Source organism: Elgaria multicarinata, chromosome 1 (genome assembly GCF_023053635.1).
Source record: "Elgaria multicarinata webbii isolate HBS135686 ecotype San Diego chromosome 1, rElgMul1.1.pri, whole genome shotgun sequence".
In the NCBI taxonomy this organism is placed as follows: domain Eukaryota; kingdom Metazoa; phylum Chordata; class Lepidosauria; order Squamata; family Anguidae; genus Elgaria; species Elgaria multicarinata.
Window position 1 is genome coordinate 101,107,541 of NC_086171.1, and position 27,720 is coordinate 101,135,260.

The following is a 27,720-nucleotide window of genomic DNA, read 5'->3' on the forward strand; positions in this document are numbered from 1 at the left end:
CAAAAATAAATAAATAAATGTTGCACCTGAACAAAGAGTGTGAGGGGTCAAGTATTCTTTAATAGTTAGAAATCAAGATATCATTTTAAAAGAGGGAATTTTACCATTTTTAATATAATGAATTGCTTTTTGACATTCACTGTAGTCAAAATGAAGTTTCACCTTGTTAACTGTAGTCACTGCCTATAAAGATAGAGTACTATCAGTGCATTGCTGAATAGTTTGCCAAGGATCTGCTCGGCTAAGCAATAATTCCAAAAGTTCCTTCAGAACAAATGCTAACCTCAGTGAAATGGTAAAAAGCATAAAAACTTTCTATTATTTAGAAACATCTTTTTATTATTATTTATTACTAGCTGTACCTGGCCACGCGTTGCTGTGGCTCAGTCTGGTGAAATGGAAAAGAAAGAAAAGAGAAAGCGCACATTTCTAATATGTTTAATTTCACAATGGTTGTGGATATACAATATTTTTTGTTGTTCCATTGTGCAGATATAGAGATTGTCTGGTTTGCCGACTCTAGAACACGCAACATATAATTGTCCATGTGAGAACCAATCCGTGTCTAGATCTAAACCGCACAATTCTAAAGATTGGCCCTGAGCTTTGTTGATGTTGATTGCAAACGCCAATCGAATTGGGAATTGCAATCTCTTAATCTCTTTGCAGCTGGACACGCATATTTGTAGTTAATTTTAACTTCTTTACGTGTCGCCACAAAGTAGAGTATTTCAGGCAGACATTTATTTCGTCCGCTGGTGTCGAGCGAGGAATTACAGGTAATGTTTGCCTGAAATCTCCTGCAAGCAATATTAATGCGTTCCCAAATGGTCTGATGTTTCCACGCAAATCTTGCAATGATCGATCAAGAGCCTTGAGCGATTTTTTGTGCGCCATTGTGCATTCATCCCAAACCATAAGTTTGCATTTCTGCAATACTTTTCCCATGCTGGATGCTTTGGAAATGTTGCACGTGGGAGTTTCAATAAATTGCATGTTCAATGGCAATTTCAAAGCAGAATGAGCAATTCTTCCACCTGGTAGCAATGTCGCAGCTATTCCGGACGACGCAAGAGCTAAGGCTATGTAATTTTGGGATCGAATTGCTGCCAGAAGCAATATAATTAGGGACGTTTTACCAGTTCCTCCTGGCGCATCTAAGAAGAAGATTTCTCCAACCCCGTTATTGACAGTTTGCATTATTTGATCGTAAATGCCATTTTGCTCAAGCGTTAGCTTAGGAATATTTGATTGCACCTACGACAAAAGATCACCCATGTTGTAATTTTGTTCACGACGCAATTCTACATCGAACAAAGCAGGAGCAGATCGATTCGGTGATGCCATTCCCAATTGATTGAGAACTTTGTTAGCGATTTCTAAGCACAAATCTTCAATCATTATCAACGCTTCGTTGTTGATTTCTGTTGTGGAATGCATGTTCATATTTGAATTTTCCTTGCGTATTCGACGGAAAATATCTTCAGCCATGTGCGATTTATATTTCTCCCATAACTGTGTTGGAGATGAAGGAGAGCAGGCGGTCAATATGATTGCAAACAATGCACGAATTTGATTTGGATGTGACATGTTGTACGCGTCATTAATGCATACATCCCAGTGTCGGTCATTCTCCAAGAAATTCAGAGCTTGACATGCACTGCGGAAAGTGGCATGTGTAACGCCATTGACAATTCTCAATTGCTGGAAAGACGTTGGACTGGGCACATTTACCAAGAGCATGCGAAGAAAGAAGCATTCCTCTTGATTGGGATGCCCGGTGTACAGTCTGCCTATCGTAGTTTCTTTGAATATGCCAGGTTGTCCGTCGACTCGCTCTCCTCGTTTGCGTCGTTCAAATGATTTTCTACTCGCATTCCATGTGTAATACGTAGGCACTTCCGAATACAGCAGTGTTTTTGCAAACGCGTCATTTTGACATAACGTGAAGAAAGCAGTTAACGTTGTAGCCAGTGGATTCAGGGCTATTTGTTGCACATTTGCAGCTGTGAAATAAACGCGTTGTCCGTTTTCTAGATGTACTGCTAAGTGAACAACAGCTGGACTTCGTTCATGTATGGGAAATGAAAGAATTCGCCATACAGCTTCATTGCTGCTTATGTATCTTCCAGCCTGACCAGCATGTGTTGCTTTTACGTCCAACAGATAGCGCTGTTTTTCAAAAAAAGCATGTTTTTATCTGTCACAGGTATGACATCTATATAATATAGGTATATAAAAACACGCGCGTATTCGAATGCAACGTTGTGTCAAAATTTCAAAGCAATCGGTGAAGAACTTTCGGAGATTTAAGATTTTGAACAAACGAACATTTACATTTTTATTTATATAGATAGATTAACAAACCTAGAGAAAGCTGCCCTAGCCATAGGGATACATGCCTGGATTAGTAATGTGCTTTATGTAGGGCTACCCTTGAAGACAATTTGGAAACGGCAACAAGTAGAGAATGCAACAGTTAGAACGTTTATAAGAACTAGACACTCGGATTGTACCATGCTTATTCTGTATAATTTACATTGGCTGCCTTTTAGTTCCTCGGTCCAATAAAGTGCTGGTTTTGGCCTTTAAAGGCCTAAATGATTTGGGACCACATTATCAGAAGAATCATATGCTTGTATGATCCTGCCCAAGCATTAAGATTGGTGTCAGTAAGATCAGAAGCCCATACTCTCTGGCCACTAGCAAGAGCCATAAGGCTGGCAGGTACTAAGTATAGGGTTTTCTCAGTGCTAGCGCCACACACTTGAAACTCCCTTCCTAGGGAGATAGGTATGGCTATTTATTCTAGTCTGCCCTCGGTACTCAAAAATCAATGGTTTTTCTTGCTGCTACTGGTGTTTAATTGTAATTGTCATTGCATGTTCATGTTGTTGTAATGCTGTAAGCATGTTGTGAGGACAGTGTGCCCTGAAAGGCAGATTTAAAAACTCATGCATAAATTAATAAAGAAATAGAGAAATAGAGCTAGGTGTCATCAGCATACTGATGGCGTCTCGCCCCAAATCACCCTGATGACTACTCCCAGCAGCTTCATATAAGGGCAGTAGGGACTATCCCCTCATGTAATTATGCATTCATCACTCCCTGGATCCACCCAATCAAACCCTCTTGGATATCTCAAAGCAGCCATGATGTTCAAAGTTTGGGAAGACATGTGGTGAGTCAATTTGCTACAAGCATCTTGTCCATGTCTTCAGGCTACAGATGCTTATCCCATAAAACTGGGCAAGGTGGTGCATCAGATATCTCATTTGGACCTGTTATAACAACAGCATTATGATAATTATGAGGGAAAGTAATTTTGTCGTACAAATGCATTTCATAATTACTCTGGGATTTTCCAGTAGCAAGAACTGGTGATCCTGTTAAGGCCCTAGTCTCACTGTAGAATGACAACATCCGATGGGTCATCGACTTGATTGATCATAAGTACCCTCACTGATGATGTTGAGCCCAGGTTGCACCCTGGTTCCCTGGAGAACTGAGTGATGTAAACAGGCTGGATGACTGCTAGAGCACCAGTGACATAAAACTCAATGTGATGCCGACTGAATATGTCTTAGATTGCATACTTGTGCTTACTGCATGCCATTAGGGACTGTGAAGGCTTACTTCATTGTCTCCACTGTATTTTTCAAGTAGCCATCCAGGAAAGTTTTATGGTGGGGTGGGGGGCAGGGTACAGTGTTTATTAACGTCAACCACAACAAATGTGATACTGCAACCTTTGGAGACCTGTTATGACAATCCCCTTCCTCTCCCTGTGCTTTTTTTGGTCAATTTGTATGCAGATGACCTACACCATAGCATTGTCCCAAGGCAAGAAACATGCAGCATTTCAGGAGGATAGGTGCAGGAGCTAGGGAATTATGATGCTTGAAAACCATAGTGAAGTGTAGCATTAGAAGAATACCTGTAGCTGCCTCTCATGGTCCCATCCTTGTGATTGGAGCCCCTGGTAAAATGTACCCTCTGATTACATGGATCACTCACTCAAACTTCCTCCCACCCCTCTCCCTGCAGTGTTTATAGAAACAAAAGCAAGAGAGGCCATTTGGAGATATAAAATCTCTGTGTGTTGTGTCCAAAGCATGAGTCAGTGAGAAAGCCCTCTTCTGCAGTGGATTTGGTCCTGTTGGCTCAGACTTTGTCTGAATTTGATACAACGTCCCTATGGCTACAAATACAATGTGTTTGTAGACGATGGATTAGATACAATAAAGACAATTAAAAGAAGGCTGAAATATCTTGCACATGAGGGTATCCAGGCCCATGTATTACAAAATTTTACCGTATTTCTTCGATTGTAAGACGCACACTAATTTCAGTACCACCAACAGAAAAAAACACCCTAAGACACGCCCACGATTCTAAGACGCACCCCATTTTTAGAGATGTTTATATGGGATAAAAAGTGCATCTTAGAATCGAAGAAATAGGGTAAGTGTAATTAGTTTTTCACATTTTGAAGGTTGAGCAATTTCAGGAAAAAAGTAATATTGTGGCACACCTATACATGTAAATTATATATCCTATGTCTCTTTGGTGTCAAGTATCTCAAAATTTGCTGCATTACATCTGCCAATGAGTATTGCGTGTTTGACCAAACATGCTTATTTTATGTATGTATAGCAGTTCTCTTCAATTACTATTTCCACATTCAACAGCTTTGAAGCTTGGAGATTGTAATTAGGGCTGCACAGACAGTACAAATGCAGGCTGTGTTGTCTCAGCTTATCCTGATTCATTAGTACTCAGCTGTTCTCTGCTTCCATCTGTCTTGCATCCATGCAGCAATCTGGGTGGGACTAATGGGTCTCCCCTCCCTTCCTCTCCCCCACCCGCATGCCTAGGCAGGATTGAATCTTGATTTGAAAGCAGATGTGAATCGAGTCCAGTATTTGGGTTTGCTGTTAGCCTGACTTCCACTGAGCAAGAGACATTGAGGCTCTACAGTGTCTGTGGGCTTGGATAGCTGTCAGACTAATGTAGATGGAAGGTAGATTCAGAGGGGGAGCTCATCGGTCCAAGAGCTCACTATTGGCTTCCTATTACAGCATTCTCCTCTGAGACACCCTCTGCATGCTCATTCACCTACCTCCGCCTCTCCCTTCCCCCCTCCTTTTCTACCGCTTCATTACTGATTCACAGCGAGAGGCAGTAGCAGCAGCCCAGCCACACTTGTCACGAATCAGAGATTGCAATGAGCTCATCCTTTTTCTCTTTGCAGCTTTACAACTGGCCTGGGCTTCTTGCTCTTACTGCTGCTCCTGCCTGCTCTTACATACAACCACAGGCAAGCTGGGCCATCGCAGCCTTTTCTCTGCATCATTCTCTGCCATTTTTGCAGTTTTCAGGCATTTTTAGATCCATGTCTTTGGTTTTTGTTTGCAGGCTGTTTTGGAATACCAGCTTCTTCTATGCTTCTTAGCAAAGATGTTTTCTTTTTTTTGAGACCATACCTGACAGTCCCTGGTGCGGACAGTAAATGTATTGGTGGTTTGGAGACCTAAAGCTGGCTCCTATAATACCACAGTGCAGAATTGTGATTTTAAGGGGACAGCGCTTCTCGCTCTGGATACTTGCTGTTTTTCGCTGATGGAAGAAGGGGTGCCTTGTCCAACCCCAGCTCCCAAGCTTACACCACCCATCAAGAAGTCCCAGGATATACATGATGAGAGAAGCAAGCTTGTGAATGAGTATGCGTGTCGGGTGCTGGAACTTCTGGGGATGGGGCATCGCCTATTTGTACCTCGGCTTCTTGCGGTGAGATCCTTGTTTTCTAGAAATGGAGGCATAGCAAATCTGCCATACTTCTCACTCTACTTCCAAAGGTCCATTGCATGTGGTGGTTGCATTTTACATGCTACATTTAGGAAGTAATGATTCCCGGCTGCCTTCCTTCTAGACAGTGGGCTGGGGGAATTGGATTAGATTGTCTTCTGAGTCCGACACTGCCACTCCTCTGTTGGCCAAAGATGTTAAAGCTGGATCTGATTGAAAAAGGTTTTTCGTAGCCTTCTGAAAGTTTATTTCAAATGCTGTGGTTGTTAAAAGCATGATAGATGGGAGAGGGGGAGAATTAATTGCAATTGCATTCCGAATGTTTTAAACTTGATATTGTAAGTCTTGATGCCATTACAAATAATAAGTTGTTGTTAATATCCTGCCTTTCTACTGAGGTACAAATTAGTGTTCCTTCAGTATTGGTTAGCAACAATAATGCAAATCAACAGTTATCTTATCTACTAGAACAAATGTTCCCATAACCTGATTATAGATTTAACTTGAAGTCCTTGATTTGGTGCTATATATGGAGCTCGTCTGTGATAGACAAACAGTACAAGCTTCAGTGAACCAAATGTATCCATAAAACTCTCTTAGTGCATCTAAATTCTATTTCTTAGCACCATAGGTGTTCTAGTCTTGCAGCTTACTTAATAGATTGCCAGTGACATCAAATAATGTGGACAGTGTGTTGAACAAAACGTCAGGCCAAAACAAAAGGCATTTGCTTTCCATTTCTATCAGGATGCGCACCTAGAACTCCAATGTGTTTCTATTTCTCATTGTTTGATTTGTAATCCATCATATCTTTAAGATTTAGAATGAGTACCAAAGCTAGATTACTTTTCTGATACTGAGAATGAGATGTTGATAGATGGAACGGCACCTCACCTATTTTGTCCAGAAAATCTCTACAAATCTTTTTAGCCAGAAGGGTTGCCAAGTGGACATATACCTGGTTGGAAAGGGGCACATTTTGCTAACTACAGCTTAGTCCTCTATGAAAAAATGTGTGTGGATAGAAAATCAGCAAATCAGATAGCACCACCTGTGGGTGGAGCCAGTCATGTACTGTTTACTTCAGGAACTATCTTTTCTCCCCCAACAAAATTCCCTGTCTGTTGACATTTAAAATGTAAATAGATTTTTGTATTTGGTGTAATTCAGGAATGTGGCAAATCTGATACAGGAGACTCAGAAGTTTTCATAAGGACGATAAACCAGATTATATCAGAGTGAGTTTTGTCTGTTCCAGTATTCTGTTTCCAACGGTGGCCAGCCAAGTGCCTTTGGAAGCTCACAAGCAGGGCATGATGGGGACTGCTTTTCCCTGCTGCAATTTGCCCCCAGCATCTCATACTCACGAATATATCAGAGTTGTATTGCCTCTGGAAATGGTGATTCCATTTAGCTGCTGAAAAGCTAATAGCTATTAAAAAAACCTGCCCTCTGTTAATTTGTATTAGCCTTCATCCTCTCCTTCTGCTAGTGAATTCTGTGAGTTGTATTGTGTAAGGAATTGCAATCTATTTTCTTATCTGAATTTACTGTCACTTGGATAACTCTGTGTTCTATTATTATTATTATTATTATGTCTTTTTTACTAAGTGTAAGCCGCTCTGAGAGCCTTTTTTGGCTGAGGAGCAGGGTATAAATATGATAAATAAATAAATAATAAATTATTATTATTGTTGTTATTATTATTATTATTATTTTATATCCTGCCTTTTTCCCAGTACTGGGACTCAAGGTGGATTACAAGATTAAAACATGTACAATTAAAACATATAAATATAAATTTACAAAAGTAAATAGAAATAAACCTGCAGTAAAATTAAAAACTTGTTATTTTTTCCCAAAAAAACCAGTAACAGATTAAAAGGAGGGGGGGAAATATATCTACTGTCTAACAACCATTCATTATTTTGTAGACATCAGTCATGTTCCACCTCGTGCGTACATTATCTTTTCTAAAACTAAAATTCTTCAACTTCTTTAGCTTTTTCATATAGGAAAGGTAATGTTTCTTATTTTAGTTGCCCCTTTCTGCACCTTTCCCCTTTTCTTCACCTGCTTGAAAAAAATCCATATTAACTCTTATATCCATGGTTCTTGTTCACATACATTATCTTTAGCAACTCAATATGACATGCCAGAAAATTCTAGATTTGACCATGCAGTTACAACCTGGCAAAGTAATCAATTCTTGCTGTAAATCAAGATTCTGATCTGGACTAAATGGGACTGATCAGACATAGGCAGGTTCACATGATCACAGGAAGAAACCATGCTGTATGGATTGTTCCCCAGCCCACATTTGCCACTTGCGCGCACACCATGTTTTAAATGACCTGTGCCACAACATGGGTTGCAGTACCATCCAAACCCACCGTGCGGCACAGTGGAGATGGCTTCTGACCCACCCCACAACACCTGCTACAAGCGATGGTTGTAGAGTGGGCTAGAAGCCCCATCTGCCACACTGCATGCCAGGATTTGACGACACAGCAACCCACGATGTGGCGTGAGTAATTAAGCAAATAGTGGGCACATGCAGAGGCGGGGGAAACTACGTTTGTTACACGTTCCATAAGTTTCAGGTCCACTTTCTGAGTTAAAATATTATTTTATTTATTTATTTATTTATTTATTACATTTTTATACCGCCCAATAGGCGAAGCTCTCTTTTTAAGTATCACTACTATTGATTTGTGCAAATACAAGTTCTCTTTCTTTGTAATAAGCTGAATTTTACAAATATAAGAAGAAATATTTGCAAAGAAATCATGATTAATCATGGAAAAGAAATTAAATACCTCTCTATCCATCGTTGCAGCAACAATTTCTCTTGCCAAATTTATTTATTATCAACTTATTATTAACAGTCATATACTGCTTGCTAAAAAGCCATCAAGACAGTGCATCACCATTTAAAATGATAAAACTTTAACACAATAAAAATAAGAACATTAACAACAGTAAAACGTAACATTAAAAATCTACATAATTGAAAAAGCAAAATTTAAAGAGGTTAATTAAAGAAATTAAAAGAAGCAAAGACCAGGACTTTAATACTACTGTTTTTTCTTTGCACATTTATCTTGACATTGTCTGACAGCTTAATGTCTAGGTATAGAAGAATAAGTATTTCTGCTTTTTAAACTCTCATGCCTCTAATTTTCTCTGAATGTCCCTTTGACTTTAGAGAATAGGGTCTGCCACCCACCAACCCAAGGAATAGAGTTTTCCGTACACATGAACGCTATGTTATTGAATGTATTCAACAGATGATTTATCTAGGCTGTCTTCTCTACTTACAGTATTTCTCCAATGTTCTTCATTGCAGACCTCCAAGGAGGATCTTCTGCAAGCTGATTTTGAAGGGGCTTTGAAGTTCTTTAGGGTACAGCTGCCCAAGAGATACAGAGCTGAAGAGAATGCTAGAAGACTTATGGAACAGGCCTGCAATGTAAAGGTAAGAGTCTTTGTCTGCAAATAAGGTACAATTAAGCCAAAAAAAGGGAACCGGAAGAATTAGCAGTTAGATTGAGGAAATCTTTTCAAAGTTTTAGTTTTTAAATGAAATTAAACATCCATATTTTTCTCTCCCTATATCATCAAATCTTTACCACCACCACTTCAGTCTACTTTGAATAATAAAAGCTGTTACGATTGAGTAATTGATCTATAGTAAGCCTGAATCTATAACAGGGGTGCAGAACCTCAGGCCTGAGCTTCCGCAAATGCCCCATGCCCTTATTCAGCTTTTGTGCAGTTCCCCCCACATTCTAAACGGTTAAATTCCTCTTCTAAAGCTTAGTTACTGGCAGGAAGAGCTTGAAGCGAAAATAGGCAGGGAGGGGTTGTCTTCACTCTTTGGTCCTGCCCCCCCCCCCGCCTTTGGTCTGTCCCACCACTGGTATGTGATGACCCCTAAAAGTATCTCCAAAATGGAATTCCTCCATTCAGACTGAAAGAGGTTGAACATGCCTAATCTATAATATAATCTTCACTTTGTTGCAACACATTCTATCCCTATCCATTGTAGATAGGCAGGCGTGTAATACTGTCTGAATAGAAGAATGTAGCTACACTTCCAAGAGATACTCAGGCTTCCTCTGGAGGAGAGTATTCCACAGGGAAGTACTTTCCAATATGTTCTGGGTTTGTAAGGCCTGTTGGAGATTATGCACAATGGCTGGAGAATGTGCATATTTTCCTTTTCATGAACATTATATGCGCGTTCCCCATGAAGCATGATGAATGTGCACAACAGCTGGTCGTTATGCACATTAACCATTAAACTCACATTTCCTTTAACATATGCATTAGGTGGAGGAAAAGGCAAACAGAGAACTACAGGAAATAAATATGTTGATTGAAGATAGGCTTCTGTATTACATAACCTCTCTGCCCCCCCTCCCCCCCCCCCCCGCTTGGCTAATGGTGTACTGGATATTTCTGCAATAGAAGAGACAGCAACAGTTGTTTATTTATTTATTACATTTTTATACCGCCCAATAGCCGAAGCTCTCTGGGCGGTTCACAGCTCTCTGGGCGGTTCACAGTTGTTAGATTATCAACAGTTCAGGAAGTTTTTTATTTGTGCTTTTTGTTTTCTTTCTAGCACTGTATTCTATATAAATGTTTTTATTATTATGAACATTTTGAATATATTTGGCTAGAAATCAAATGAAATTGAATGAGGAGGTATAAAATCTTGTTAGAATTCGTAGAAAAGGCTGCTGTGGTCATGGAGTATATATCTCATCAAATGCCCGCATCTGTCCTATTTTATAATTCCTGTTACATTCAACTTGCAAAAATGTGATCTTGCTTTGTAATAAGGAAGGCTGTATATTTATTCTGATCTTGTGGTATTTTTCCCATAGCATCCATTGTGCTTTAAAGTACAATTAAAGCTTTCACTCTGGCCAATTAAAGCTTTCACTCTAGAAAAGAAAAACTATTGATCTTCATATTCGCGAATACAATTATCATAGATTGAAACTTTTCTTGACCAAATAAATACATGTTTCTTTGGGGAATTTATATGTATTTTGTTTGTGTTTGGATCATAAAATATGTTTTTTGTAAGCAAGCACACTTTTTACATTATTGTAACAATGTCTGCATCAGAAGTGTCAGATTTGATTAAGGATTATACCATTGGTTTTGTCTCCATGTGATGCTGTCGCAGGATGCATTCATGCAGACAATGTCTCATTAACAGTGCTTTCCATGCATACAGTTTCTTGAGGGCAATGATTGCAGCAACTCAGAAATGTGCCCATGTGAGGATGCAAGTTGCAATTGAGAAGTGGTAGCTTTATCTCTATAGATTCACATTCAAATACAAAGATACAGACTAGTTACCAAAAATATTGCCTGATTTCAGCTGATGAAAAAGTCCAAAATATCTGAATTTAAACTCCTTACTAACATCATTCCACTTTGCACACAGGCAGTTGCATGTTCTTTTGTTTATATTACAATTGTCATTCAAAATAATATTTAAAATCATATCAATGTACTTCTGGTTCTGATAATTCTTTTTCATGGTCTCTGTGTCCTCGTTCAGAGAACTTCCATAGCTGAGGGAGATCTTTGGCGGAATCCCTCCCCCACCATTTACCGTGCATGCCCCTGTGGGTCCCAACTATCTCCTCAGTCCGCTTTCGACCGCCATTTACAGGTGCACTCATTGGGAGCTTCGCTGTGTTTTTTCGTGTGCAGCTGAGAAAACTCTGACTTTTTCTTTGTTTGTTTTTCTTAGTTTTTTCTTGACTTCTGCTTTTTCTTATGGATTTGTCAAAAAAAAACCACCCACAATTAATTAATTAATTAGTTTCATTCTGCTAATCTTTGTTCTACCTTTGTTGCCTCTCGCGATTTCGGATTGTAGAGGGGTTTTGCTGATCTCTTCTTCTATGGCATTGAGAGCGTTATTGAAGAAATGCTCTCACTGTGGCAGTAAGGTGCCTCTCTCAGATGGTTAGTTGTTGTGCTTACTCTGCTCAGGTCCAGGTTGTTTAAAAGAACATATTCTCCCCTTATGAGGCTGCCCGTGCTTTGAGATCTTCTGGAGAAGCCCTTCTTTCAGTCCCACCATCTTCACAGGCGCGCTTGGTGGGAACATGGGAGAAGGCCTTCTTGGTGGCTGCTCCAGTGCTCTGGAACTCTCTTCCCGGGGAAGCTAGGCTGGCTCCCACCTTGATGGGCTTTCAGAGGCTGGCTAAAACTTGTTTGTTCCAGCAGGCCTTTGGAGAATAATCTGGCCCTCCATCTATGTTAATGACTTATAATTTTGTTGTGTATTTTAAACGTTTATGGTTTTGTTTTAAACTTTGTTTAATGTATGTTTTAAACTTTGTAAGGCTGCCTTGAGGCCCAGCATTGGGCAAAAGGCGGGATACAAATAAATATAGTAGTAGTAGTAGTAGTAGTAGTAGTAGTAGTAATAATAATAATAATAATAATAATAATAATAATAATAATAATACTCTGTCTTGGAGTATCACATCTGGTGGAAGCCTGCTCTCATTGCAGGAGCCTTTGAAACAGGGTAGACACAACCCATCTGATTGCCTTAAGGCAATCCTTTGGAAGAGAGCTTTGGAAGTGGTTGGCACCCCTAGTCCTGCTCAGTCAGCTGGGAAGGATCCACTGCCTGCTCAGATGTCTCCACCAGCACCTTCTTCACTGGGTCAATCTGCCCTAATCATGGGTTGATCGGACCCGCCAACTCCAGGGCGATTTCTAGCTGTGCCCACAGCTAAGAAATGTTATAAGAGGGCAAGAGATCACAAATTGAGCTCCGAGGGACACAAAAAGAAAAAGAAGTTGAAGGATGCTCCTAAAAAGGCTAAAGTACTGTTGTTGACTCTGACCACGGAATCGATCCTGAAGCCCTCGACACCAGCATGTCTGACACTGACGCACTTGATAAGCTTGCCGATGGCAAGGGCTCAGGTTTTGTCATCCTCCAATCCAACCCCATCGGTACCAGCTGACAACTTCTGTCTCAGAAGGGGAAATTAGGGATTCCTCTCCTCCAAGGGAGTAGCCAGTTTCTGGTCAGGGAAGAGACTGGTCAAGAAAGGCTTCACCCCATGCTTATTCCTCAATGAGATATGGCAGGGATGAATATGTATATTTCCGTGAAAGATCTCATTCACCACAGCGAGATTGGGATGCTGACTCTGAGTGTTCTGTACCTCCGTACAGGCCTTGCCCTTTGGATGACTGGCAGTATGGGAGTTATCATGTATATTGTCAGAGAGCTCGCTACCTGGGAGCTGCTCCACTCTGACGTAGACATCCTTCATTGGTTACTCTCTCAGGTCCACCTGGAGATGAGTTTCTTTCCCCTCCGCCAGCCTCCTTGATCCACATGACTCCAACATACCAGGTCTGAGCATACAGAGCCTACGCAGGATCATCCTGGGCCAGAGTGACCTCTTCCATCTCTGCCAGCACAAGTGGATAGAGAGTCCTCATTGTGTTCAGTAGATGATTATGTCTCGGATTCAACTTCTCTCTCTTTAGTTCCATAATTAATACTGTCAACAGACAATATTGTCAATAAGCCAGATGAGGTGTCACCGTCAGAAGATATGGTGCACTTCATGTAGCAAGTTGTCCAAATGGCTCAATCTCTGGTAATTTCTTGGGTGTTTATCTCTCTCAGACTTTTAATGATGCACTGGTTTTAATGTTTGAATTAGTTTTATGTATTTTATGGTGTTTTTATTTGTGTTGTACCCCACCTTGATCCAGAGGGAGAGGCGGGTAACAAATATATAAAATTATTATTATTATTATTATTATTATTATTATTATTATTATTATTATTATGTACTTGGGGTGGGGGGAGGAAGTAGGGCAACACATTTATTTTTGTCCAGTTTGTACACAAGAAAAATCCTGTGGATTACTTTCATAGGTTCAAGAGATCACAGACTTTATAATTGAAATCAGTTAGGATTGTTGAGGTGAAGAATCAAAGCTGAGGAAGTAGACAGCTGCACGATGACAATGTTGCTGTAGAGTAGAGTTTTCTAACCTCTTACAGCATCATAACTATGAGGCTTGTTCTCTGTGCCCATCTGCATGGGGAATCATAGGAAACAATGCAAAGATGTAGAAAACTTCCATTACCATGGTTAAAGGAACACATGTTTCAAGTTATCCTTTAGCAAAAATAGCAGCATTTGGTGCTATGAATCTTCCTCTGTTGGAAATCCCCATCAGAGGAAGATGAGAGGGACCCAAGGCAATTGAGACTGCAGCCATAGACCCCTACTTCTAGTTTCATTTTGCTGAGTGATGCTTAAAGACACATGAAATGGATAGAAACTGGTAAGATAGGCAGGTGCATCTCATCCAGCAGAATATACAAGTGCTGCATATATACCCAGTTCCTGATAAACAAGGCACACTTGTTTATTGAGGCAATATATAATAGAGGTGTTGTGTGTGAAAATTCCTCAGCTCCAGCTGGATTCATAGTCATGTATGATGGACAATTAGCAACTGCAACTTAGTGATGTTAGCCAAAACTCTAGTGAGGGCACACCAGGTTAAGTGACAGCTGAAGTACTAATGGGATAGAGTAGGTTCAGAACTCTGGACAGAACTGTAGCTGCTGACTCAGGGACTGTGGGTTCAGGTAGCAAAAAACTAGAAAGAAACAAGATAGCTGATCAGCTATTTTCCTGGAGTAGCTTCTTGTTTCTACTCGTTTGAGGTAGAAACAAGAGGGGGGAATTGCACACACTCAGTTGTCACAAACTTGAAGAGCAATGATATGTTCACCAGCCCTAAAGGGACGCATTCATGGAGACAGACACTGACTAAGTCAGAGAACTGAATAACAACAACAACGAAAAACTGTAGGGATTCATAGCTGGAGTCTACCTGAAGGCAAACCAAAAATACAGATTCGGGAGATTGTACAACCAACAATCTTAAAGTGTCATGAAGATTGTTCAGATGTCATTCTGGGTAGGACAAGGGAGGTGGCAGGAAATTGCTTCAGTATTGCATGAATGTTGAAGCAGTAAAGTTCTAAGCAGAATTGATTCGTTGCCTGGTAAAGAAACTGTTTGAGCAATGATATTTGGTCCAACACACATTGTTGATTAGTGCAGAGTGTGACTCCTTATAACAAAAGAATGAGTGGAGGAATGATTGACAGCAGAGACTGGAATGGAATGATGGGTGGAGTAATGTCAGTTGGGTAAGCCAGTTAGTGAGTAAGATGAAAGATGGTGGTGAGTTAAGATACAAAGACTAGGTTTATTTATTTTCTGTTTATTACAGTTGAATTGGGATCGAGAGAGAGTTGTTTGAGTTAAAAGGGGGGAGCTGACAGGGATAGTTCATTAGAAAGTGGGAGAGGGGTTCATGAGATCAGAGTTGTTGGGTTGTTAGAACCATTTTTATTATTAGATAACTTCTTGTTCTTGATGTCTTTATGTTCCATAAATAAACAGATGTTTCATGTTTTAACTACCTGTGTTGTAGTTTAGGCAGATTCTAAAGTTGGCATATATTGCCCACATGCTGGCTTTGAAGTAAACAGACAAGGATATAAAGAGGAGAGTCCTACTGCTCTCGGCAAATCAGTAAGTGATGGCAGTGAGTTATTTTGGGGAGTCTTGGGGAAGTCTGGACTGAGTGGATCAGCTGAGAGTTGTCCCCAGTGACATCTAGGGGACAGGGCCTAGAACGGGACTGGACATTAGTCACACTCCTATTGGTTATTAATCTGTTTTATTTATTTATTTATTACATTTTTATACCGTCCAATAGCTGAAGCTCTCTGGGCGGTTCTAATCTGTAGAGGATGTATAGAAAAGAAGTTGGAGTTGCCATGTTTGAGAAATTCAACGTTGCTGTGTGGATGGGACTTTCCCTTCATTATCTCCACTCTGTAGCCCCCCCCAAGTCTATTTCAGAGGGACTTCCAAACCTCCAGTGCAGATGTTGAAGGGGTTGAGGGGGCTGCAGAGGGAGGGGGAAAACACCCTTCTTCCAGTTCTACTGATGGAAGCTATTTTGTTTGCAGGAGGGATTAATTAGACACCATCTTGTACATAATATAATTCCCCCCTCCACCTTCTGGGCTGTGGAAATGAAATCCTTTGCAACCTTGAAGTCGAACTGGTACTATTCATAACACTACTTGAGCAGATGTCCCAAACTGAATAGACAATCAATGCAGGAAGAAGTAAATGGAGTCAACAGAATTGAGATGTTGACAGGATATTACTGAATCAGTTTTGGTGATATACATAGGCTAGAAGCTGCTCAGACTTGATCTGCCCAGTGACCAGACCAAAAGCATGGTGCCTTGAACTATGTTACCAGGCACACCAGATATGAAAATCTAGAGTTCACAAAGAGTCTATGTGTCATTGGTAAACAGAATGCTAGGTACCAGGACTGTAAGCTACCAGATATTAAATTGTCACATAGCAGGGCCAGCCCTATCATGTAGCGGGAGGATGCTGGTGCAGCAGGCTGCAGAGTGTAGGAAGAGCAGCACTCTCCCCCTCCAAAGGGTCTACCGCTTCTTGGTCCTGCCAGCCACCTGGCCATGCAGGCACCCGGCAGAACCTAGTAGTATCTGCTCACTCACACGCTGCACCTCCCTCGCCACTCTTCTCCACTCTATTGTGCACCTCCCAACCCTGCGCTGCCTGGCTGGACCCGTGTGTATGGCTGCTGGCCAGCCGGCTTAATTTTCTTTGCACACATATACGCGTCTGCCTCCCCAGTGCACTGCCCATAAGGTGTTTCCACCGTGTGGCATCTGCATGAAGTTGAGCAAAGTATCATAGGACCAAGAAGTTTTGGGACCTGACCTCTCACGATACTTTGCCTGATATGCAAGCATCGCACACCTCCTGTAGGTGGAAATACGTTATGGGAAGTGCACTGGGGAGACAGGCGCACCAATCCATGCAAAGAAAACAAATCTAGCTGGTGTACGTGCATGCTGTTGAGACACACACACATATGTACGCAATGAAAAGTGGGTGGGTGGGCAGGCAGGTACTGAAATAAGCACACACACCAAACTTTAAGAAGAGTCATGATAGATCAGACCAGAGTCCAATCTGCTCCAGCCTTGTGTTCCCACAGTGGTCAACCAGCTGCCTGTGGAAGCTCATAAGCAGGACATGAGTGCAATAGCACCCGCTTCATCTTTATTATTTATGTATTAGCCACATTTATTTATTAGCCATTAACCACTTCTCATTTGAAACCAGTATCGAAGAGAGTTACAAATGAATCAAATGACACAAGCAAACAAAAAACACACAGACACACACATCAGATTGGTACAAAGATAGCTCATGGCAGCAGGCAAGCCAAAGCAAACAGATACATTTTCAATAAATGCCTAAAACACACCAGCATTGAGGCTTGACATATCTCAGATGGGAAATCATGCCACAGGACGGGCGCCACTGCAGAGTGTTGCCGCCAAGCAGAAATCCGTAAACCACAGCACGGACAACAGGTCCTCCCCAGCAGTTCTTAGTGGCCTGAATAGTTGGTATAGGGAGAGACATTCCTTGAGGTAACCAGGTCCTGAGTTGTATAGGCTTTTGTATAATAATACCAACACCTTAAACCTAGCTCAGTAGCAGGCTGCCACCCAGTGAAGATCCTTTAGCACAGGCATAATATATGCATAGTACAAGTTGCACCTTCTGAACCAGCCTTAAGGTCAGCCCCATTTAGAGCCATTACAGTAGTACAATCTTGACTTTTTCTACTTGTTTATTTTTGGCATTTATATACCGCTGAATATAATAAAATCTCAGCATTTCACAATATTAAAATACAATATTAAAAACATAACATTAAGCCACAGCATTAAAAACACTTCCAACTGCGGTAAAAAAACGAAATCACCATAGCTGGCAATTTTGTAGAGGCCCTTGTCACACAATGGAATGCTGGCGTGCGAAGGGCCATTAACACAATTGCTCCTGAGAGCCCTTTTCGGCACTATGGAGCTCTGAAGGTTCCCTGTTTTACTGGGAAGCTCCAGACAATGAAACAGGTCAGAAGACAGCTGGAGTATAAGTGGCAGAAGACTCGTCATGAAGGTGATTGAACAAGCATCAGGGCATATAATCTTTCCTATGGCATGATGGTGAAGGCAGTAAAGAGGGCTTACTTCACCACCTCCATCACATCCACATCCAGATGAGCTGTTTCCAAGTGGTTCAGAGTTGCTTATTCTGTCCTGAATCTCCCACCACTTAGTTTCACTAGATGATCTTAATTTCTAATATTATGAAAGATACTTACATAATTCATTTTTCATACTATGCATAATTTTATAAACCTCTATCATGTTCCTCCTTACTTAACTTTTTTCTAAGCTAAAGAACTCCAGATGTGATAACCTTTCTTCACAGAGGAGTTGTTCCAATCCCTAATCATTTTGGTTGCCTATTTCTGCACATTTTCCAGGTCTACAATGTCCTTTTTGAGGTGTGGTGACTAGGAATGTACACAGTATTCCAAGTGTGGTCGCACCATTGACTTTTATAAAGGCATTATGATATTGGCAGTTTTATTTTCAGTTCCTTTTCTAATAGTCCTCAGCCTGGAATTTGGTTATTCACAGCCACCATACACTGGGTAAACATTTTCATCATGCTATCCACGACAGTCCAAGATCCCTTTCCTGGTAAGTCACACCGCCAGCCCAGGCTTATAATGTTGGGGTGAGTGGGTTGCCCCGATGTACATCAATTTACACTTGCTTACTTTGAACCTCATATGTCATTTTGATGCCCATTTCCCCAGTTTGGAGTGATCCTTTTGGAATGCATCACTTTCCTTTTTGTTTTAAGCACTCTAAAGAATATTGTGTTGTCAAGAAACATGGCCACCTCACTGCTCATCCCTAATTCCAGATCATTGAACTCACTGTTTACATCTCTCCACTATGAGAACCGGTAATTTATTTCTGCTCTCTGCTTTTTGTACTTTATCAAGATTCATAAGAGGATCACTCCTCTTATCCCATGACTGCTAAGCTTGGTCATAAAACTTTGGAGAGTGACTTTATCAGAAGCCTTTTGAAAGTCCAAGTAAACGATGTCTATTTGCCCTCCATCCTCTGCAGTGAAAACAGATGCAAATAATTCATTCAGCTTATCTGCAATTTCCTTATTCTCCTTTAGTACTCCTTTGATTTCCTTGTCATCCAGCAGAGCAATGGCCACCCTAGATGGTTTCCTTCTTCCAATGTATTTAAATATTTTTTATCATTGTGATAATGTATTTGTAAGCTAATTAGCAAAGTATTTTGCTAATTAACTTTCAAGGAGCCTGATCCATATGGCAATGCATTTACAATACATTATGAAAAATGTGAACTGCATTGCAAATCGGAACTATGGCAATAATTCACAAGCCAGTGACTCTGAAACAGTCCTAATGACTGTTTGCAATTTGTGACCAGTGTTCAAAGCCACAGTATATGGAGGCATATGCATGGGTTCTGGGTGGTTAATTAACAATGGCAGCAGCCCATCATGGCCAGGTTTGGACGACATGGGAAACCACATTGCTGAGGGTAATTAAGCAAATAGGGCTGGTATGTGACCAGCACGCACAGCCTGGTGAACAAGCGACTGTGGTTTGTTAATTGTGTCGGTGATCATGTGAACCAGGTTAGTGTTTGCTGTTTCCTTCAGAGCAGCTCCCACTACTGAAGAGGCTAGCAGAATGAGGACACAGTTCAGTAAAGCCACCAGTTTGCTGACTCGTATTTACTGAGAGTATCAGCACTGCACATAGGGCTATTTGATTCTGCCTTAAAGAGCAACTGACTAAACAATATCACTCATTTAGACTGTTGGGGAAATGTGAATGTCAGAAAAATGTCCAAATCCCTTTCCTTCATCAGTGCCCATGCACAGAAATCTTGTGGCTCAGATATCTAATGGAACATAAAGCATGAATACCGTACTTTTTATGAAACATTTGTAGATTGAAAGAGAAGTGCCAGACATTGTTCTCTTTGTGCATTGTTTATTTATTTATTCAATTTATACCCCACCTATCTACAAAATATCCTAGGTGGCATTCTTCTTTGCAATATCACACTAAAACAAAGTCATAATAGTGCAATTTGTAGGTTGAACCTTTGTATTTCTTGTTCACTGTTTTGGGACAGTATTTATTCATTTACTTATTTTTCCAGATTGCATGTATGATATTTGAATGTTTTGCGTGATGCTTGTGGCTGTGCTCCCACTTCTAAAAAAGCATACAAGAGAAATCTTCTTAAGATGGCTTTGGCTTCTTGGAGTGATGACAATGAAAAAAAATAGAGGTGGAACTTCGCACTGCAAATAAAAAAATTCAGAAATTTACCTCCATGTCAAGGAGGAGGTGATTGGTTCAACTCAGGTAGCAAAAAACTCGAAAGAAACTAGAAGCTACTCCAGGAAGATAGCTGATATGGCCCCAAATTCGATAGGTTGGCTGTTGCTAAGCAACAGGCTTACCACTGTATTGGTAAAATGACATGATGTTAACAGCTTTTGTAAAGAAATTTATTGTAAAACTGTTGGCATCATTAAATGTTGATTTTGCTGGTCTGCGGCCAAAATAAATAACAATTGAACTGTAATTAAGCCAGACAAGGTGGGCATATTCTATCTAAAATTATTTATAGACTGCCTTTAAGGGTGAAACTTTCTCAAAATATTCAGAAAACTTAATTGAACGTACTCCATACCTCTTTCTGCATTGGAGAAAGGGACTTGGCCAGCCCAAGCTCTGAGCCATTGGGAACCTCTGAAGGCTGGATTAGATCTGCAGGCTGGAAGTTCTCTGCTACTGTTCTGTATGCTTGATAATTTTCTCTTTAATACTGTTTTCCACCAATTTATTTAAAACAGAAGTTAAGCAAACTGGGCTGTACTTTCCTTGTAAGACTTTTAAGTCTTTGGTACAGAGGTTGATCTTAGGAACATGTTACCTATTTTTGTTAGAAAATTGGCAGTTTCACATTTGAGTTCTTTTAAGAACTCTTGGATAGATACTATCCCAACCTGGAGGTTTATTTATTTTCAATCTGTTAATAAAGATGAGACCTTGATTTCTTATCACCTCTATTTGCCTCAGTTTCATACAGTTCCTTCAGGCACAGGTATATGCTCTACATCTTCAGCAGTAAAGACAGACACAAAGAATTTAGTACTTAACTTCCTTATCATCTCACAGTCCAGCTACCTCCATAGCTAGTTTCCTGCTTCTGATGTATTTTTTTTAAAAAAAGTTCTTGATCTTAATGTTATTAGCAACATAGTCCTCAAAATCCCTTTTTCCATCCTTTATTGTCTACTTGCATTGCTTTGTGAAAGTTTTTCTTGGCAAGACTAGCAGTTTCTGAAGGAAGCCTGCTTTTCTCTCATGCTTTCTTGACACTGCTCGTTAACCATGCTGGTAGCTTCTTGGACTTGATGGTAACTGTCCTTATCCACAGTATACATTTTAGCTGTACTTCTGTTACCTTGGTTTTGAGAAAACCGAAGCATTCTGGAGAGATTTTGATCCTTTTCGCTTTCTCTTTCAACTTCCTTTTTAACGATTTCCTCATTTTTAAAGTCAAATATAGGGATGTTGGAGGAATCCATTTGGGGATGGAGCTCAACTCCATTCCGTCTTCTGCCAACTGGCCTGACTTGGTCCATAGCGAGTCGAGGCAGTTGGTGGATTTTCTGTATTTTATTTTTTTATATTTGTGGAAATAGACATTTGCGCAAATTGTGTAATTTGAGCAAATTGTAGATGAAATTCACACAAATTTTTCCGGTAGTGGCCACAATTTCTGCAAGTGTCTGTTTACACAAATTAAAAAAACACACACCCATAAAATTCCCTGGAATTCAGGAAAAATGTGTGTCTTGGTTCAAAGCTGAGTTGGGCACGCTGCTGAAGTCCGGTGCGCCCCAAAAGAGCTGGATTTCCCAGTGACATACATCCCTAGATGTGACTGTGTTGGACTTCCTTGGCAATTTTCTGCTTCCATACAAATTACATTTGATAGCACTGTGTCACTGTTTCCAGTCAGTTTAACAATGCTCACAACTCATACTAGGTCCTCTATATCGCTTAGGATTCAGTTTGCCCTCTGATTAGTTACATGTCTAGAATACTACTGTTTAGGCTATCTAAGAATTTTACCTCTTCAGTGTATGTATGGTTACTGCAAAGGTATGACCTGTCTCACTAACCCTTTGGAGTCAACAAGGATGTGAATATCCAGTAGACATTATACTGTACATGCATTTCCGAATACGCTTTTGATAAACTCCTTCATCAAAGATTCCTGAGTTAATTGAGTATTCATGGGATAGAGGAATGGGTACCCTTATGGACTGGTGTTTTGCCAAAGGTAAAGAGGTTCGGGTTCAGAAGCAATAACCACATACGTGAGTAAAAGTTTAAAGATTTTATTAACTAGTAGCAAAATATTACAACTAAACACATGATATTATTAAGCAAAACTGAGCAGGATAAATCCATTGTCAGGAGCCCCACGAAGACGACAGTGGAGAGATTCCAGTTGGCCAGTCGCACAGCACCTCCACAGTCCTGTCTGTGCCGAAGCTCAGTTTAAGTGGCACATTGGAGGGACTTGAGTTCTCCTGTGACTACGTGCTGTTCTTCACATCACCTCAATTAATCACACCTGTTGTGATGGTCAAAATCTCAATCTCACGATGATTATACATTCTTTATCCCACACAAAAGATAAGCTAAAGCGAGTGGACAGCAGCCAACCCTAATGAATCAAGAGTCCCTTCCTCATTTCAAAGTTGTACCATCCTGAGTTGAAATCTAACCCTGAAAAACAGAAGATCAAGCCAAGAAGCTTGAAAGCCCTTAACTCTTAGAGAGACCTGATTATGAAGGTCCAGGCATGAAAGAAGCAGTTGTAGCATGTCACATCTACCATATACCATATACAATAGTCTTCCGGTAAATTTATTCTACAACTGGTAACTGATTAAGTGACATGAAGTAGGGAGCACAAGTATAGTAGAACTGGAAAAGATGTAGAAAAGGGCAATCAGAAGGGCCATGGGTCTTGAGCAACACCTCTGCAAGGAAAGGAGAGAATAGTTTTAATTATTAATTGATTTTAAAAAATAAATTTGCTAAAGGAAGAGAAAACAACAACATACTAAACAGCCAAACTAGCACAATATTTGTATGTTGTATGTTTTTGTAGTTTTATATTTTGTATATTGTTTTAAATTGTTTTAATCTTATGTAAACTGCCCAGAGAGCTTCAGCTATGGGGTGGTATAGAAATGTAAAGAATAATAATAATTAATAATGGGTTGCCATTGATTATAATTTGTTGACTGTCCCCGAATTGTTTAAACCTCTTCCATTGTTCCTCACATTTAACTCAAGACCTCCTGCCCTGGCTAGCTCTAATAATCCAAGTCATTTAAATAATTAAATAACTAACTAATAATCCAAGTATTGATAACTGCAAAATCTCATAGCTTAATATACTACTTTCTACTTACTGGGATTTAGTTCAATTTCCAGTGCTTTACATATACTACTGTAGTAGCAACAATCATATGATAAAAGGAGTGTTTTCTTTCCTTTATCAGCCCTTTAAAATTTGTTCATAAAAAAATAAAAATCTTAAGAGTCAAGAGGTAACTTTCCCCCAGAATTTAGTAACTGATGCTAACACCTGTTGCCAATATGGTGGCCAACAGTATCCTTTATTATTACACATCTCAGAATACCTCTGGTGAATCTCTGATATCTTCACTGGGGTTATATGCTGCTCTGCCCACCTGTTCTCTTTCAGACAACTAGCTACTGTGTGTTCATCCAAAAATAATTCTGTATTTCTATAAGTATCTCTAATTGAAAATCCTTGTTCCATTTATTAATATGCCCTGGTTATTTATTCTTTATAGTCAATAAAATGTTATATATCTGAAATGATTTCTTTGGTCACTCAACTAGTACCTGTTTCAATTGAGTCAATGGTCTGATATTACATCCTCCTTGTATTGTAAAAATGCCTGATATCAACATATTCAAACAAAGGCATTTGAATACCATCCGTTTCTTCTTCCATTTGTGTAAATACCTTAACACAACAATTCTGTGCTCTTTAGCTTAGAAAAATGACAACTGATATCTGTGTGTCATGATAGAGGTTTGTAAAATTATGCATAGTGTCTTTTTTGTGTGTGTTTTTTGTCAGTTGTACAATAAATTTTATAAAATAAAATAAAATAAGAACGGTATCTTCTTGTAGTGTTTCACCTAGACCGTTGTACTTAACAGTATTTATGCAAAACCATGGGGATATGTGATTCTTTGACTGGGCGTATTCACTCCTAACTGAGGTTATATTGCTGAATATTGTCCTGTGTACATGACCAGAGGTTTACGACCCGTGAGACAATCACTTGCTGGGCCTTCTCACACATTTCAACTAGAGCTGCAAGCCTTCCATGTTTGTTCTTTTTACATTGGACAAGGCTGAAGCCTCATAAAGCAACCTCAAACTGTATCAAAGAATACTGGGGTGGAATGTCTCTGAGGCTCTTATACCTAGCAGCCTGCGAGCAAATTTATAGTATTCTCTTCCACAGGATGTGATGAGGCCACTAATCTTGATGGCTTTAAAGCAGGGCTGGGGTGGTGGGGTAGACGAATCCATACAGGATATCCATCAATGGCTATGCCTCATGACCACTATTTGGAACCTTCAGGTTCAGAAGCAGTATGCCACTATATACCAATTGCATTTTAGGAGGAGTGTGTGCATGTGTGCGTGCATGTGCACGGGACATGTTTAAAACTAAATGTGGGGTATAAAATGCCTGGTCAAATTTGGGAACTTGAGCCCATCAAAGAAAAACTAGAATAAAGGCAGGATGGTCTGTCATGGCTACTAATGCAACATCATTGTGGAACGTTAATGTAAAGCAGTAGCAACGTTTAATTTGAAGTAGAGGAAGAGGTAATTAGCCATCATGTTCTCAGTAAATTATCCTTCAGAAACACGTTCGAAATGTTTAAAAGGCTATCTGCACATTGGATCAGAGAGGCCTTCTTGAAAAAGGTCACAAACCATTTAAAAAGAACATGTCCAATTTTAATAAAATGTTGTTGTTGATTGATAGAAGTGGAGGGAGTTATTTTTATCCTTTTTGCAGACTGCCCTGATATTTTAGAAAGAAGGACAGGTTAAACATACTTAAAATAAATAAATATTGGAGAGGAGATGACTGTTGTGGCTTTTGAACATACAACTTGTATATCTACAAAAAAAAGCTACTTTAAATTTAGTTTAGACTAGGGTGGAATATACCAGATCGTGACTTATAATAATATCCTCTTGCTGTCAAATACATTTGATGGACTCAAAAGGTATTTGGATACTTTTGAAGGGCTTTTACTTTGAGAGGAGTCTTGCATTTCTCACCTCAATTCATTGACTTCTGCCATGGAATTTAACAGGAGTGCATGTCATTGCAGCGTATGTGCTGCTCAATTGTAAGTTCATCCCTCCCTTGGCAGCCACAGCACAGAGCATGGGATGATGGGAAGTTCCATTCCTTACCTCCTCCTACAACAGGTGTCTTTGTCTGCTCAGCTTGTGCACACATTATTATATGCCCACGCTGAGTCACAGTGACAGAGAAAACTGCAAAGGCAGGAACAACCACTTTTATTTCTAACAAGCGTTTTCTACCAGGAAGTTGAAGCTAGACCGAAGGGGGGAAATGCATGTTGTGAAGAGGTTCCCTGCATCTAGTAACGTGCTTAGGAAGGTAGAGTACAGGTTTTAGAACATCAGGTAGGAATTCTTTTCATTGGAGATGAGGAAGAATGGCTTGTTGACTATTTAGATCTGAACTACCTCCATTGGGAAGGAAAACAAGCAAGACTAACTAAAATTCAGCAGTGCAAAACTGGTTTGCTGAAAGCTTCAAATAGAATAATGAAAGAATTTCTTTTGTACTTTGCAGCTTAAATATGATCAGTAGCTCTCCTAATCGCAAGAATTTCTCCTTCAAGCTTTGCATTTTGCTTGCCTTAAGCCTATTAAAATTCTGTGCCGTTTCCTAGCAATAGCATGTCGTTTTTACTCCTCCCTTATTAAAACGGAAATGTTTTTTTAAAAAATTCTGAGTGCTACAGCTGTGTCTCATCTTTTCTATTTAACTTCAAACAACACCTGCTGCTCATGAAATATATGTGTAATTTTTGAGAGATTCCTGAGAAAAACAAGATAAAGAGAAGATCTTACTTCATTTCAGTTTATTTTATTTTATTCTGAAACACAGGCATGTGACATTGCACTAGCAGTACCAGGAAACCCCACCTTATTGTTGCAGCAATCAAAGTGTAGTCTCGTTTGCAATAAATGCACGCTTTGGTCATATATATATATATATATATATATATATATATAGAACCCTTCACTGGAATGAAGTTCTATAGAACAGAACAAAGTATGCAGTAAGTAAGATAGAAATGGGTCTTTTGATCCATATTTTTTTGTTCTTTCTTAATTTAAGTTTATTGCTTTTCAGTTTATGGTGTTTTGGGGGGGCATGTATTTTTATACCATTTTGTATGTCTTCGTAAAATTATAGTTGAAAATACTCACATCGACAGACTTTTTAAAACATTTCTTTGACATTATCGATAAACATGCCAGAGGTCTGAAATGATCAAGCCCTTTTCCAATTAAAAACTACAGAAGGAGTGGGTGTTGCCTGCAAGAGAGTTTGGATGTCTGTTCTTCTATTTTTTAACAAGGGTGGACATTTTCTTCCAAGTGAAGATCGTTTAGATAAGATTTCATCTTTTTGAAGTGTGATCTTTGTCTTCCACTAATGAGGAAAACGTGTCTCTGTATTTTTACATGAATGCGAGATTATTTTAAGACAGCAGTTAAAAGACTGATGTGATCCCATATTCCTATTTTTATGTGAGAATAGTTCAAAGCACCCCCAAAACATACCAAACTTTCCTTAGAAGAGGCAATATTTCCCAAGGTATCTGATCAGCTACTCGGAAAAATCCCAAGGGTGGCAGAATACAGTTCATTCCTTTTGTGAGAATCTGTAGAATAAGCACACAGGAAGTTGTCTTAAGAAATCTAGACTCCTCCACTAAAATGATTTTTCTTTTTCTTTTTTTACTGTTGTGAAATATTGCATTTAAAGAACAAGATGTTGTGGGAACCACAGGAGAAATATGAACTGGAGTTTTCAGATTTCTACCTGCTTTTTATGGATTTAGTTTCCTATTGAAAAAGGATTTTTTGCATCATTGAAGAAGATTTTAATGAATGACTATTCTGTTAATCTGGGCATATGAGCAGGTGTTTCAACTATATATTTCCTTCAAAGATAACTGGCTCCCAGAGGAAAGCAGCACACAGGAGCGGCTTTGGTTGACTGCTGCATATATTTCTTTTGTTTCTTCTGTGACACTCCACCCACTTAGTCTCTTCAGGTGGGTGTGAGCAATCTACATAAAGCAGAGCTAATTTTTCTTCGTTGGATACTGAGCCTGTTGCTGGCCACTGCTAACAGGGACTGTGCTGACAAAATGATGAAAGAAGTTTCCATTGTGGTGGCCTACGACTCCCATGTTTTTAGCCAGCTGTCCGATGAAGACTTTCTGGCCAGCCTGGTCGCAATCAGCAAGCCCAAATACGTGGTAGGTGTTTAGATTGTGAAATACAGCTCATTCCAATTATCTTTAATGTCTATAATGCAGAAAATTATTTCTTCTTTGCTCTGCCTCCTAGCCCTCAGTTTCCCAAATAGATACTGTTCTAAAACCTTTTCACAC

General features: G+C 39.8%; 1 protein-coding gene across 5 annotated transcripts in view; it reads left to right on the forward strand.

Moving 5' to 3' along the window:
• The window catches only part of RABGAP1L (RAB GTPase activating protein 1 like), a 206,038-nt gene that overhangs the window by 129,401 nt on the left and 48,917 nt on the right, over positions 1-27,720 (forward strand). For 3 of the 5 annotated variants that reach the window (XM_063133853.1, XM_063133843.1, XM_063133871.1), the window contains one exon: positions 9,158-9,286. In XM_063133853.1, coding sequence (XP_062989923.1) covers positions 9,158-9,286 — 129 coding nt within the window. Of the gene's footprint in view, positions 1-4,966; positions 5,791-9,157; positions 9,287-26,916; positions 27,586-27,720 lie in introns of those variants that run through there. The other 2 variants (XM_063133862.1, XM_063133880.1) reach the window with 2 other exon arrangements.